At 24.7% G+C, this 15,193-nt stretch overlaps 2 protein-coding genes across 3 annotated transcripts; one reads left to right on the forward strand and one right to left on the reverse strand.

Moving 5' to 3' along the window:
- The first annotated feature begins 417 nt into the window (after nucleotides 1-417).
- LOC126902788 (soluble guanylate cyclase 89Db-like) lies at nucleotides 418-11,722 on the forward strand. Of its 2 annotated transcripts, XM_050680393.1 has the most exons (12): nucleotides 418-533; nucleotides 1,230-1,650; nucleotides 1,993-2,381; nucleotides 4,072-4,292; nucleotides 5,028-5,135; nucleotides 5,494-5,662; nucleotides 7,605-7,751; nucleotides 9,276-9,429; nucleotides 10,312-10,421; nucleotides 10,528-10,617; nucleotides 10,685-10,784; nucleotides 11,623-11,722. In XM_050680393.1, the coding sequence occupies exons 1-11, from the start codon at nucleotides 492-494 to the stop codon at nucleotides 10,763-10,765; spliced, it is 1,932 nt and encodes a 643-aa protein (XP_050536350.1). In that variant the 5' UTR covers nucleotides 418-491; the 3' UTR covers nucleotides 10,766-10,784; nucleotides 11,623-11,722. The 2 variants fall into 2 exon arrangements, with proteins under 2 accessions (XP_050536350.1, XP_050536349.1); XM_050680392.1 differs by lacking the exon at nucleotides 11,623-11,722 and having other exon boundaries at nucleotides 10,685-11,032.
- On the reverse strand, nucleotides 11,055-15,067 carry LOC126902790 (uncharacterized). Its single transcript, XM_050680396.1, has 2 exons — nucleotides 13,497-15,067; nucleotides 11,055-11,826 (listed from the first exon to the last, which is right to left on the reverse strand). Exons 1-2 carry the CDS (start codon nucleotides 14,896-14,898, stop codon nucleotides 11,570-11,572), a joined length of 1,659 nt encoding a protein of 552 aa, XP_050536353.1. The 5' UTR covers nucleotides 14,899-15,067; the 3' UTR covers nucleotides 11,055-11,569.
- Between the last annotated feature and the right edge of the window lie 126 nt (nucleotides 15,068-15,193).

Here is a 15,193-nt window from a genome sequence, read left to right on the forward strand (position 1 = left end):
AATTATCTGTGTAAGAATGTAAGTTATATTGTTTTTTTTAATTTAAAAATAATTTTAATATCATCAAATTATGTAAAAATATTAAACAAATTTGTTTTTTTTTTCGATTCAATAATAATTCAATAAATTAATTATCACTTAATTATTAATTAGTAATTATCTCAAAAATTAAATATGACCAACAAAATTTGGTGTTAGATTTCGAATTAGCGTCAAATGTCTTTACAGAATTAATCTATACGTTGTGGTTAACAAAATAGCTGTTACTGTATGTTATTTATCTGTTTTAATACTGATTGTTTAAACTCTCATTACTCTCAATTGTCCTTGTATCACCAATAAAATATAATTATATTTCAAGCACGTGTTCTTCTAGGAGGTCCTATGATAGATTGTATATTTGAACGTCCAGTGTAATTTTATAATGCGCGAATAGCGGTTTATATATTGTTCCATTAAGTGTGTAAGTAAATATTAGTTCAAAGTGCATAATGTACGGAATGTTATTAGAAAGTGTCCAACATTTTATTCAGGTATTTTAAAAAAACATAATACCAATAATATTAACTGTAAAATGTTCATAGGAGTAGTAATACTTGAAGAATTTGTAACAAGATTGTATTTACTTTGCTTGCGATAAGAATGGGATTTGTTAGGTATTTTTATTATGGAAAGCTCAATTTGACCTATTTGTTCACTGGTATTTGTTTGCTAGTCAGAGTGTTTGTCTCTTGTAATTTTCTTCCTGTACCCTTGAAAATGAATGTAGACATTACTGAGAAATGTCATCGACGAGTTTATATAAAGGAAATTCTCAAGATTTATGCGTAGTTATACGTAGAAATTTCTTGGTAAATTTTTTTTCTTATGTACCTTCAACACTTCGTCTAATTTGAAATATCCTAGATTATGTATTCTATTTGTAATTCGAACCACAGTTTTTTGACGTGACTGAAATTTCATTATAATGCAATTGCTTTCCATTTGATTAACGAATAAATAATATGTTATTGTACACTATACGCGTGTCAATAAATTCTATGAATGTTATAATAACTTTTATTTAAATAAAAAGATAGCCATCAGGTTAAGAAAGGAATAAGTTATAAGAACAAATACTTAATTATTACTCAATGAAAAATTATTAGATTTTTTTTAACCTGGATACTGAAAAGTGGTATTTTTTTTTATGTTGATATATATTCATCAATATTTCTATTTGATTTTAGCTTGAATATGGAGAAAATGCTTGGCGTCAAGTTGTTCGTTTGGCTAAATGTAAATGGTATGAGTTTAATACGCATCATATTTATCCGGATACTTTGATACCTCAACTAGCAGAAGCTGCTGCTCGACTGTTAACTGATCCAGAAAATCAAGAAAACAAAGAACCTACAGCTGAATGTTTTATGAGATACTTCGGGAGGTGTTTTGTGAGGTTCTTCAGTAACTTAGGATATGACGCACCAATCAGAGCAACTGGACGATATTTCTGTGAGTTTCTTAAAAATGTAGATAATCTACACTTACAAATGCGGTTTTCTTATCCAAAAATGAAGAGTCCATCTATGTATATGTCACACGTCGACCGAAATGGATGTGTACTTGTCTATAGAAGTACCAGACAAGGCTTCACACAATATTTTATGGGTAATTGTACATTTTATTTTTTATAATTTAAAGATCATTGCAAAAATATTAGAGATAAAATATATATTTTACGTAGGATCCAAAATAATTGCGTTAATATTGATTTAGTACTTTGAAAATTCTACGAGTTTGATAAAAGTTATATTTGGTTGAAAAATATCTCAATATAATTTAAATTTTTATATAAAACGATCCATTTATTTTTCTGTAATTTGTTATTATTGGTCAATAATTCGGTTAAAATATAAAATAATTAATAGAACGCAATATATTACATTTAAATTAATTATTAATTTAAATGATTTTTCATTTAATGAATTATTTTACAAAATTAATTAATAGGTCAATTAGATGAAATCGCTAATGATGTGTATCACACAAACCTTAAAATACGTATCCTCCAAGAAGAATACACTAGTGCTTCACAAATGCCGACTGGCTGTCAAAATATTCTTGTAAAGTATAGATTAGAATTTGACAACAGTGCATACATCGACCAAAATGCTGCTGTGTATGCATTTGATAGACTCCAATTACCATCTATACCTATAAGTGTATTGCTGCGGTTGTTTCCGTTCGGTGTGGTTATTGGTCGAGATATACGTATTATGGATGTCGGTGAAAAATTACTTGGTGTATGGGGTTTCACATTGGAAGATGTACGTGGTCACCTGCTGGTTGAACATTTGATTCTAAGAAGACCTAGAGACATACCCTTTACCTGGACTAACGTAATTAATAACTAGTTTATCAACCTAATCAGATGTAAGGTTTAATTTCTTCAGTTACTTATTGATGACATATGGTAGATAACAAAATTAAAAAAAATATATTGATTCTATTATAAATTGACTCGGTGTTTAAAATTTTAAAAGAATTATTGTTAATATTAACCCCTAAACAGTCGCGTGGGGGTCTAGCATACCCCCACATAAATAAAAACGGATGCATTATATTGCATAAAAGGTATAGATATAAATTTAGAAAATGGTTTTTATAATAATATTGAATCGATTTTCATAAATAAATACCTTCGAAAAAAAAATGTATGACTTAAAATATTCATCAAAATTGAAATGGGTCATATAACCCCCACGCGACTTGTAACGTTATAATTTTTTTTTGGACTTTTATTTTTTTTCAAAATATCGTTTTATTATAATGTTATAATCGATATAATATTGTGGAATTGGAATTATGCGAATCTGCCACCGACTGTACAATTAAGTTTTAAAAATAAATAATCTATTGAGAATTTCCACTACTCGATGATACGGAACAAATAAGAACAAAACATGTAATAAATATATGGCGTCGCAATGTGGACACATTGATTATCGGAAATCGATGTGCTACTACGAACGAATAATTGTATATACTCGTATCATAATAATTAAATGTATTGTAATATTATTAATAAAAAAATTCAATTTAGAAAAATGATTATATAAATGTAAATACACATAAAACTAATAAATATAAGCCGCGTTTGAGCTCGAAGAAATACAAGAAAAATTGATTAAAATATATTTTGTAATAGTAAAAGCTTTTGTTTACCGTCTTAAAAATAAGATTTTGCAGTTAAAATAATTTTTTTACAAACCAAATTTTTTTAATGAAATTTTGAAAATTAAGTTTTTTTTGTAATATAATTTTTAGTAATGCACATAATTTTGTAATTTATTTATTTTTGAATTTTTATCCATATTTATATATTATATGGTAACAAATAATGTATTTGAATTAAAAAAAATGAAATTTTTTATACGTAATTTATACTTTTTTAGAAATGGGGTCTGATAGACTCCCACGCGACTATGAACGTTAAAAATTGGCACGCGACTGCTAAAGGATTAATAGTAAATTTTTTTTAAACTAAAATTATTGCTGATTGAGTGAAAAGCTTATTATCAAATAAATCTATTGTAATAATTCGTAACTATATTTTAAAATATAAATGCACAAAGTCTTTAAGTTTTATTATTTAAGACTTTTAACGATTACTGTTGACATATTTGAGAGAATTTGTTTACGGTTGGTTTCAATAATATTTTCATAATAATTTAAATTAACTGTTTTAGTGTTTCAAAGCTTATGCATAAGTATATTAAAATATTAGCTATAAAAAATTTGATAATACTTCACTTTTCTTAGGTTTTATTGGTACAGATAATGATAATAATAATAAAATTATCTGTAAGATTTTTTTTTTGATAATGTTTTTTATTAAACAAAAATATATCTCGCGTTACATATTTTTGTTTAATAAAAATAATTTACTCTGTATAAATAAATACATATCATATANCATTACAAATTTTTGTTTAATAAAAATAATTTACTCTGTATAAATAAATACATAACATATAATATAATATGTATACATAAAATATGATTTTTATCAACTTAAGTATTTTGTAGCTTATGTATTTAACATCTGTTACTTTTGAACTCGAAGTACTCCGAAGCACACATGCCTTAATGAATACCAGAAATACTTCTAAAGTCGAAAAAAAATCAGTAAATCCATTGCCTCCAACATTGGACCGGAGAGGTAGTTATGGTTCAAGGAGTATTTTGCTCAAAGGACAAATGAGACATTTCAAAGAAATCGATGTTGTTGTATTTTTGTGTAGTCCTGTGTGAGTAAATAAATAAGTGAGCTATTTTATTAAAGATTCAAGAAAATCAAATTTATTTATTTTACAAAGTTATATAAAATCATAAAAAATAAAACTAAACAACAAGTCATTATCCTTATTGGAATCGATTGTAAATGTTGATAGCAGTATTATTGTTTTTTCCTTTTTATTTTAATAGTAATAGATTATTTTTTTTTTAAATCAGTACAGTGGAAACTAACAGTGATAACTCTGCATAGCAAATTCTAGTATATTTAAAAATGACAGTGATCATTAGCACTAAACACAAAGTTGCGATTTAATTGTCTATTAAAAAAAAAATAATATTACTTTTATTAGTATTTATAATATATTAATATAAATAATTATCAAAAATTAAAAAAAAAACATTTTGATACAATGTTTAAACTCCTTGCCTTCTATAAAAAATAGGTTGCCGACAAAAAAGTAATTTTCTAAAATATTGTCAATAAAAATGTCATAATAATGCATTCGTTTTTTAAATAGCTATTTCACATTTTCCATTTTCATTTTAAAAATGTGAATATCAACTAATACTTTATAGCAATTGTAATTTTTAGAGGCAAATTTCTAAGTTTGAAATAATGGTATAAAAATAAGTTAATCCATATTTTTACGAATAAGTTTTAAACAGTTAATGAACACATTCACATTTAATTTAATTATGTTCATAACAATTTATAATAAATGTTAGTTCAATTTATGGCATTTCAGAGTCAATAATTTAGATGAATTACAAGCTATGAGTTTATACTTAAACGATTTGAACTTACACGGTTTAAGCAGAGAACTAGTTTTAGCTGGATGGCAACATTGTTCACGGTAAGTAAAATAATATTCATTAATAAAAATAATACTTAAAATTATTAAAGAAGTCAAAAATATTGTCGTTAGATTAATTAGTTTTCTCTAGTGAAATTCAACAATTATTAGTTAATTAATGTAAAATTTGAACATATTTTTATTTCCCTATTCTTTAGATTATTTTGTTTACATTACGATTATTTTCTAATAAAAATTTTTATGTTAAAATTGAAAATGTCATATTATACAAATGTACTCACTTATTTACCTAGTAAACATCAGTTAAATTTTACTTAACCTGTCAAACTAATCTTCTAATTGATAACCCCCCCCCATAAATAAGAAGTTATTTTTTAAACAGTAACAATGTATTTAGCTTAGAGCTCATGTTTGAAAGAGCGGAACAATGGTCACAGGATCTAGAAGATAATTATGAACAGTTAGATAGATGGAAGAGAAAAGGTGATTCATTACTATATTCTATGCTTCCAAAAAGCGTGGCTGACCAATTACAAAATGGACATAGCACAATGGAAACTTGTAAAGTAATAATGTAATTTAACTACATATAATGATTATGTTTAAAAAATATTATCTTACTTTCATTCTCAAAAAAGCACATTTATAAGTTTTGCGCTAATGTTTTTAATGAGTTAGTTTTAGCGTTAGTTATTAGAAGTGTGGTCATAATCATTGCCAGTGTTAGGAATAGTCATCTTGGTTAGATATAGATATTTGAATAGAAACTCATCTATATAAGATAAAAATATTTGGGGATAGACTTATCTAGATGAAAGATAAAATTATTTGACTTTTAGCTAGATAAAATTCAGATAAATTATATTTTCTATTTGTTAATAATTATTAATAAACGCTAAGAAAATTATTTTCCCTCCCTCCGATTCATACTAAATGATTTTGTTTAAAATTATAAATATATTTAAAATATTAATTTAAAAATAAAAAATAACTCGAAGAGCTACAATAATTACCAAAAAATCCCGTTTACGTATTTCGGGAAAAATGTTTTCATCATCAGCGATAAACATGATAAACATAAACATGATAAATTAATATTTCAAATATATTTATAATTTCAAATAATATTAGTTACAAGTGATATAGGTTAACTTTTCCATCCCAATATACGTTACTAAAGCATATTTAATATTCGCTATTTAACAAAAAAAATTATCCAACACTACATACTAATTATTAAACTTATATAAAAAAGTAAAATATTTTTAATTTAAGTATTATTTATTACGAATACTATCTCCATTTTTTTGTTAAATAATTAATTTTCATAAAATTTTACTAACAAAGTTGTAAGTTAAATTAAATTTATTTTTATTTTTCATTGTAAATGTCAAGTTTATTGTAAGAAAAAATTTTTCTGAAGATAGATTTTTAGGGAGCTTCTAAAATTTTAATGAGAATCTATAAGAATTTTTTTTAATGTTAAATGAGAAATAGATTTAATTAAAATTTGATTAGTCGATAACCAGTTTGTATCATTTATTTTTGAGTTTAGTTAATTTTTAATTATTCTTATCGGTGAATTATGGTTAAAATAAAACGTTCACAATCACTACCATCGTTTTCTAAATATTTAAATGCCAATACCTCAAAAATTGTTGTCATTTCAGTAATTCTTGAGGAACCCTTGCGGTAGAACTAATGCCTCAATACAAATTATGGTTTATTCAAAATATAAATAATAACTTTTTTAAATACGAAGGTTATAAGGAAAGTAAAAACATTTTGTTAATTTATTTTGAGTTAAAAAGAGACTAAGGTGGAGTCAGTAGCTTAAAAAAATTAGCTATGATAATTTTTTTCGTTGAAATTATGCGTTCTCTTTAACTCTATCAAAAATAATGTTAGTATAATAAGTTTAATATGTTTTTTTGTAAGTGAAGGAAGGGATTGTTCTGATTACATTTCATTTGAGATTTATTGATATTTATAGAACAGGTATTATGAACCATAAAAGATTACAAGATGGGCTAGAAAATTAAATAGAAAATATAGGACAAATGAACATAACGAAGAGAAGAAAGGACGGTTATCTATGATAACAGATGATTTTGTTATTTATATCTGTCCTACCTTTTCGAAATTCTCTAGTCCATTTAATGATCTTCTGATGATTCAAAACGCAAGTTTCGTATGTTAAAGTTATAAAACTTTTCAATTCTGTCTTAACATAATTTTTGAGGAGGTATTAAGGCGGTAGTGCACAATAACTCATGTATCAAAAAGAAAATTCATGACCAAAAATTTTAGTTATTGTTTACTGGAAACCAAATTGATTTTTTTTCATTACATCGAAAGCTATATAAAAATGACATTTAATAAAAAATTTCTCCGTAACTGTGAGAGGTTTTTATTTTTAATTTTTGCATAACTTTTTGTACAATTAAATATTATATTTTAAATAATGTTTGTAGTTTTAATATATTTTTTTATTTTTTATGCATTTAGACATTCAATATGGTATCCGTAATGTTTTGTGAAGTCGAAGGCTTAAATCCTTTATCATCAATTCAAGGTGTAATGTGTGTTGTCGAATGTATGAACACAGTATTTAGTTGTTTTGATTCTCTGACGGATCGGTTTCATGTTTACAAGGTATTTAATTTTTAATCATAATAGATATAATTAAAAATGTTAAATTCTGTGTTTAAAGTTACAAGTATAACAAAAAGACGTATTTTTTGTATATTTTTACAAATTTACCATCGTTTCATGTATATTATTGACTTTTTTTTTATAACTTTTTTTATTGACTAAGGCGTGGGGCAAGTTGATATACCATGGCTTAAGTTAGATAATGCTTATAAACTGAGTTATATATGTATTCCTCAATCAAGAGGATTTATTCTCCTGTCACCTTAAGAAATTTTGGATGTATTATACAATTTTTTATTAGTTTACAGAGAAACAATAATAACAAAAGTAATGTGTGAGGTGCAAGGGGACAGTTGACACCCCTTAAATTTTTACTTGAATAATTTTCATAATCGTCGCAAGATAAATTTTTTTTAATTAAAAGATAAAAAAAAATATTTTTATTTAATTACATTACGAAGACTGTGATTAAAAACATTATTTTTTATATACCAATGACATTTAGAGAGGCATTTAATTCTATAAATAATACATAAAAATACCAAAAAATCTTTCATTTATTATTTTTTTTTTTGTGAATCTCATAGATACCTATTAGAGTAATAATTTTGAGTATGTACTTAAAAAGTGCTATATATATAAATAAACATATGACAACAAACTTAATCATTTAATTTTTTTGGGGAGCTAATTCGGAAGCTCTTTTTGGTGGGTATAAGGCGAGACCTCCAAAAAAACATTATTCACTGGTTGAGGACCTCTGTCACCCTACCTTTTATGCTGGGTCTTTAGACCAAATAGTGAAATCAAATATTTTGTCCCCTCCCCATGATAAACTTTCGCGGACGTCTTTGTTTGAAATGGTCCTTTAAGATATGCTCAATTATTAGGTTTATTTTTCAGTAACTGAGCTAGTTTAACTAATTAATTAATCAAATCGTTAAGATATTAAGTTATAGAATATATTTTTTTTAATCATGTATGTGTTTTTTTCGGGTGCTAATTCTATAGCATATTTGATCTCGACATTAAGTGTCTAATTAGTTTCTTAAAGTTGACATAAATATTAAATTTTGTGTTAAAGTAATAAATTATAGCCTATAACTTAATAATACAATTTTATTAGTATTATTATACCAAAGATAGTGTTAAAATTGATTTATTATTATATTTTTGTGATGACTTCTAAACAACAACTTCTACTGTATACTCATTATATTTTACTATTGACTCTTTTTAAATTTTATTTATTATAATAATTAAATGTTTACTATATTTTTGTTATACTGTTTGAGACTTAATCCTTTTTGTGTAAAAAACTTACCATGCTCTTTATAGCTGAGTACTCTTAAAACAATATGTTAGCTTAAAAAATGATGTTCAAACAAATTATGTGTGCGGTTTCATTCATTATTTCACATACAATATTAATCCAAAATATTTATAGTTTATAATTAAGCGATATTATGTAGTAAATATTGTAGAGTTCACTCATTATTAATTTTGTTTATGTTTCTATTGTAGGTAGAAACTGTCAATCAAGTATACATGGCGGTTAGTGGTGCTCCAGAGTATACAGAAGAACATGCTCGCAATGTCACTGACCTCAGTTTAGAATTTACTGATAACATAAGAGAATTGCCATTTCCATGCAATTTAAGAATAACTATAAAAATTGGTACCAATTTTAATTTAAATAAAACAACATGGAACAATTTTTAATTGATTGATACTTTCATTGAACTAGACTCAATAATATAAAAACTGTCCTCTATTAATCATTTTCCTTATTTGTTTTGTTAAAACAATTTATAAAAATGCAATATAAGTTATATTAAATATAATTATAAAGTATCAGTGTAGATCCAGGATTGGGATAGGTATAAAAATTTAACTTTTAGACTATGTTTTCATCTGATATTTTTGACGCACATTTATACCGCTGTAGTGAGGCGCGAATATATTAAATTTGAATTTAGTACAATGTAAACCTAAACTAACGCCCTATCCTATCAGCCTGCATAATAATTATGATTAAATTAACTAAAACATTGGTATTTAGTCTATATTTATTTTTCAAGATTAATTAACAAGGTAGAGAACTGATCAAAAAATAATAATATTCTAGGGTTTTGTCATTTAATATAGATATTGAATAAAATATAGTTGCCACCAGGTACTGACACCTTCTATAAATTTTGACCTAGTGAATATTTTGTGTTGATTTTAACTTCGATATGAAACTGAGAAGGTATTAATTATACCGTGATGTGTTTATTTTTTTTTTTTGTCTATCACTACTTTTTCTCAGTTATCAGTGGACCGATTTTTCTCAACGATACGTAAAAAAATCAAAAATCGTATCTAGTTGAAGACAATACCCTCAAAAATCGAACAAATTTTCCTTGTTCTTCGTAAATAGGAGAAATTCCACTGAAAAATTATGCGACTTTTAAAATTTTTTTCTCAACTTTTTAACTTAACTTAATTTTAATGAGTTAAATAAATCATTAACTTACCTCCTAGTCTTGTTAATAGTTATTGATTATATATCATTTAGGTATTCATTCAGGACCTGTTGTAGCTGGAGTAGTAGGTATGAAACTACCACGTTATTGTTTATTTGGCGATACCGTCAATACCGCATCGAGAATGCAGACAACCAGTGAGGTGAATTAAAATATATCAACTATTGAATGCAATTGGATAGTTCAAATAAAAATTATTATTTTTTAATATGTAACACAAAAAAATTATTAAAATGAATTTTTTATAGCCTGGCAAAATTCACTTATCAAATACAACTAAACAGCTGTTACCACCAGACGCATATATATTATCTCCAAGAGGAATGGTTACAGTTAAGGTAAGAAGCATTAATTAAAATTTAAATAAGCTTATATTTTAATTTTTTAAGTACATTTTACTTTCAGGGAAAAGGAGAAATGGAAACATTTTGGGTTCAAAAGAAATCAGAAACATCATTGCTGTTTACTAAAAGATGTAGTGTTTAGACTAAATGATTGCAAAAAGGTTTTAACCTTACACTTTTTTTTAATCGATTATATTTAATATTATATTTGTGTACCTAAATTAATTTTAACTCATAATTTAAATTTTTCAACTGAAATATTAAAAATACTTAGTAATTTAGTAATATATAATTACGTCTGTTAAAATGTCAAGGGTATAATGTATATTTATACAACACTTAACATATAATACAATACATGATTACAAAACATAAAATATAAATTACTTTTATGTTTTTATACACTAATATAATGGAAATTCTTTCAATACCGATAGATAACCAAGTGAAATACAACAAAATAACTTTATTAAATTATTAAAATATTGGAAACTAAATGTGTAAATTTATAATATTAAACACATTTTCGCATCATCATTTTTAAGAACAAGGTTTTAAGATTTTTTTTTTTAATTTCTTATTAATATATAATATATTCAATGGGGCCAGATGTGGCGCTCTGAATCATTCAGTCGCTGTTTTAGCGCTGATGTTCAGCTGATATCTTTGTTATTGGGTACCAGATGGGTAACCAATAAACGAAAACATTAACAGTGACACACACATTGGCCCATACTGTTTTCCTCATCCATAAATCAGTTGCATTTGGTCGACAGCCGGTGTACAATTCCATCAAATCGTTAAGGCAGAACCAAAAACTGGGAAAGAGATTATGGTGGTGATGATGATATAATATGTTTAATAAAATAGATTCATTCAAATTATATGACTAAATAATACATTTCTTTTTTTTTTAATAAAAAGTTTAGTTAAATTTTATATAATTTTATATGATATTGTTTTTTACATATTTAAGATAATAATCTTTTTTGTATTTAGGGGCGTAAAGTAGCTCATTTGACCAAAATTCATCATCTTGCAACTCTTTTTTAACGAATATATTGTTTTTAAATTCTTGGTTTATATAAATCGTTTTAAAATTATTGTTATTATCATCAAGTTCTATAAAAAAATTTTCTTTGATTTCTTCGTGGTTCATTAATTTTTGTACATCAGAATGAAATTTACTTTTGCATATATTCTCTAAATTAAAAAATGTAAACATTAATCATTTATTGATAAAAGTAAAGTTAAGTATAAAACAAGAAAATTAGTCTAATAAAAAATTATTGTAATTAGTTTATTTTTTCTATTCAAAGTAATTAACTGCTATACAAACTATGTTTTATGTATCTATAATTGACAAAAATTTTAAAGATTATAATCTTTAAATTATTCTGGAATATTTTAGGTTCATTCTGAACTAATTTATTATAATTGTTGTTAGTCTATAAGAACAATATACACAGTGTTTTTTTTTTTAATGAATTACTTAATTAATTAACAAATAAAAATAATATCAATAATTTTTTTTTTGTTTCATTTGGGTATATGTATTTCTTAATTTATCTGTCACAAAGTATTTTTTATGTTGATTCCTAATATCTTATAAAGATGAGAACTTTATTTATTTTTAATGACGACATACAGTTTAATTAGCTTATAAAATAAAAAAAATGATACAATTAAGAAAATGACAGGTCGATTATTATTAGAATAGTTCTTCAAAAGTACGACCGAAAATAATAATATACGTTTTATACTATGATTATAGCATATTTTAGTTATCACTAAAAATATAAAAAACTTATTATTGTTATTAATTTTTTTTCAAAATATTAATATAGATTTTTTTTAGCAGTTTTAATAAAAAAATTTTGATGAACCGATGATAATTATAGGACTCAATATGTTATAAGCATTTTGATATCATAGCATTATGTAATCGGGTGAGTAGAAATTTTTTTTAAAATTTCAAGAGCTTATATTTAGCACTATTCTTAAAAAAAACAAAATAATAATTTTAGGTAAGTAGTCATTAAATTACGAACTTTTTAATTCATAACATGATACAGAGTATATATCATCAGTATGAACTGCACCTCACTCTTTACATATTCACTATATGTATCAAAATGTTTGTAGCTCAATGAGTACTTGTCCTATAATTATCATCGAATAATCAACATATTTTATATTAAAAGGGCTAAAAAAATGTATTTAAATTAAAAAAAAACAATAATAACATTTTTTATTTTTTCTTATTAGTGATAAGCGTATTCTAAGAGGCAATAATTATTTTAACAAAATTATTGTTGTATCAAAGGTTATAAGCATTGTTCGTAAGATCGGAGACATTTTGTACAGCTCATAAAGCGAAAACCATTTATTCGCATTAAGTTGTTGAGAGATTACGCAATAAAAAAGTGTCAATTCCGGACAATCTTGAAAACATGGTAAATAATATGGAACCGCAGCGCGATAACGTCGAAAAAGAACTACTAACTCATTCCAACAATTCTATTTACCGACTAACTGGTACTTCCTTTTCCCTTATTTTATTTCCGTTTTGTTATACAAGGCGATTTTTTTTTAAATCATCAAATTATTACTATAATGATTATTTTCATATGACAACTTCATAAGTGATCTAGAAATTTTTCAATAAAGACATCTGTTCACAACAATCATTTAACATTGTTGACTGTTTTTAATTTTTAAGTTTCATACAACTAGTGTACATTTTTAAGAAATTTTCCAATTTCTTGTGAATTAAAATATATTTCGATAGTGGTTTATCCAGTATTTCTAGTTTTTAATATAATAATATTTAATACAGAATACTTTAATATAATTTAAAATTATCTACTTACTTAGAAAGGTTTCATTTATAAGATTATTATTCAAAACAAATAAACTATTTATCAAACTATGGTTGTATAGAATATCACTCAAATAAAATCTCCAACTTTTTAATTCATCGATGTACAAATTTACGTTATTTTGAATTACAGTGGCCTCTTCAATAATTGTTTTAAAACTTTGCTTTGTAACCAAACTTTCGTCAAATTTCAATTTTAATGAAAATTTCAATTTGTTACAAGTCATTAGTTTTTCAATGATTTCCAAAAGCTTATCAGATACGTTATCGGTGATTGTTTTTATTTTTGATGTTTGAAAATTTTCAAAAAATTTGTATATTAATTCGTAAATCACTTCAAAAAAATGTCTTACGCCACGATTTTTATTAGATTTGTCATAAATTTTTTTATTGCAAGTATATTCGATGAATTTATTAAGGCAATGCATCATACTATTGCCCATCTCAATGATTATATCTTTGAATGGCGTAAATGAATTTTGGAGAGAGTCTACAGAATAATATACAGTGGCAGTTTTAATGAAGTTACGAATAATAATTGCTACAGGGCGAAATAATGCAGCAAATGTCATTTTTTGAAATAATTTTAAATCTTGAATGTTTATATTATACTTTATATAATTGAATACTTCAATAAGATTTACGTATCTTCCATCATAACACTTTTCATTAATTAAAGCCAACCGGAAGATGTTTAAATTCTCTATTCTTTGATGAAGAGTTGATATATAGTTATTATTATTTTTACTCTTTTGTCCATACATATTAGAATAAAAGTATTTCTCTGGATCAAAACTCACGAGTATTTCAATATTACTAGTTAATTTAAGTGTGTTCATGATAGACACTTTCATTTGCAGATTTTTTTCTAGTAGATCTGTCGGGGTATAGGTAATTAATTCGATAGGTATATTTAGTATTTGTGTTTGTATTGAATAATTTATGTGCATACAATTTTCATCAACATGATGCTTAATATGTTCAATAATTGAGCGATGCATAATCTGAAAACCTTGAATTAAAAAATATATCCAATTTGTTTTTTTGTCAGTATCGTTACAAAAAGCGTTCAAAAGTGTTGTTTTAGAACCATTATTTATATACATATTTACCAAAAACAAATCATAAGGGATAACATCATAATTTAAAGACGCCAAATTTTCCAGAAAAGCTAAAACAACAATATCATGAGTTCTGATTGCTTTGTCGAAAATGCGCAAGTCTTCTTTAGTAACATTTTCAACATTTTTTTCTAATTCATTCAATGAGATTTTATTGTTTTGAAAAAATCTTAATAGATATTGAGAGTAGACACAGTGTAAGTTGTGTCCAGTAGCAGTGGTATTTTCTGCCTTGGAAAAAGCAAAAATTATTAAAACAGTAAGCAAATACATTTAATTTAAACTAAAATTTAATAAGATGAAGGAAAAATTTAACACTTTTATTAGATTTAGTTAGACAGTATACATTAATTTTTTTCTTTTCTTTGTAATTTTTTTATATTAATTAATTCTTCTCTTTAAATAATTGTAAATTATAAAAGAAAAATATTAGAAACAAAGTGATGTACAATAATATGATTACGAATTAAGTATTTATTACGAATTTTTAAAATATATTTTACTTTATGAGCTGTTTAAACAATTATTTAAAAAACTGTATTATTATAACGTGTCAGGTGTTAAAAAA

The sequence above is a fragment of the Daktulosphaira vitifoliae genome, unplaced genomic scaffold (genome assembly GCF_025091365.1).
Source record: "Daktulosphaira vitifoliae isolate Bord-2020 unplaced genomic scaffold, ASM2509136v1 Scaffold_3, whole genome shotgun sequence".
Lineage (NCBI taxonomy): Eukaryota > Metazoa > Arthropoda > Insecta > Hemiptera > Phylloxeridae > Daktulosphaira > Daktulosphaira vitifoliae.

Coding starts and splice junctions, on each gene's coding strand:
- LOC126902790 (XM_050680396.1), bottom strand. CDS start 14,898: ATGTATTTGCTTACTGTTTTAATAATTTTTGCTTTTTCCAAGGCAGAA. Junction 11,827..13,496: donor TATAAATGAAACCTTTCTAA/GTAAGTAGATAA, acceptor TTTTTAATTTAG/AGAATATATGCAAAAGTAAA.
- LOC126902788 (XM_050680393.1), top strand. CDS start 492: ATGTACGGAATGTTATTAGAAAGTGTCCAACATTTTATTCAG. Junction 534..1,229: donor GTGTCCAACATTTTATTCAG/GTATTTTAAAAA, acceptor ATTTGATTTTAG/CTTGAATATGGAGAAAATGC. Junction 10,422..10,527: donor GAATGCAGACAACCAGTGAG/GTGAATTAAAAT, acceptor AATTTTTTATAG/CCTGGCAAAATTCACTTATC.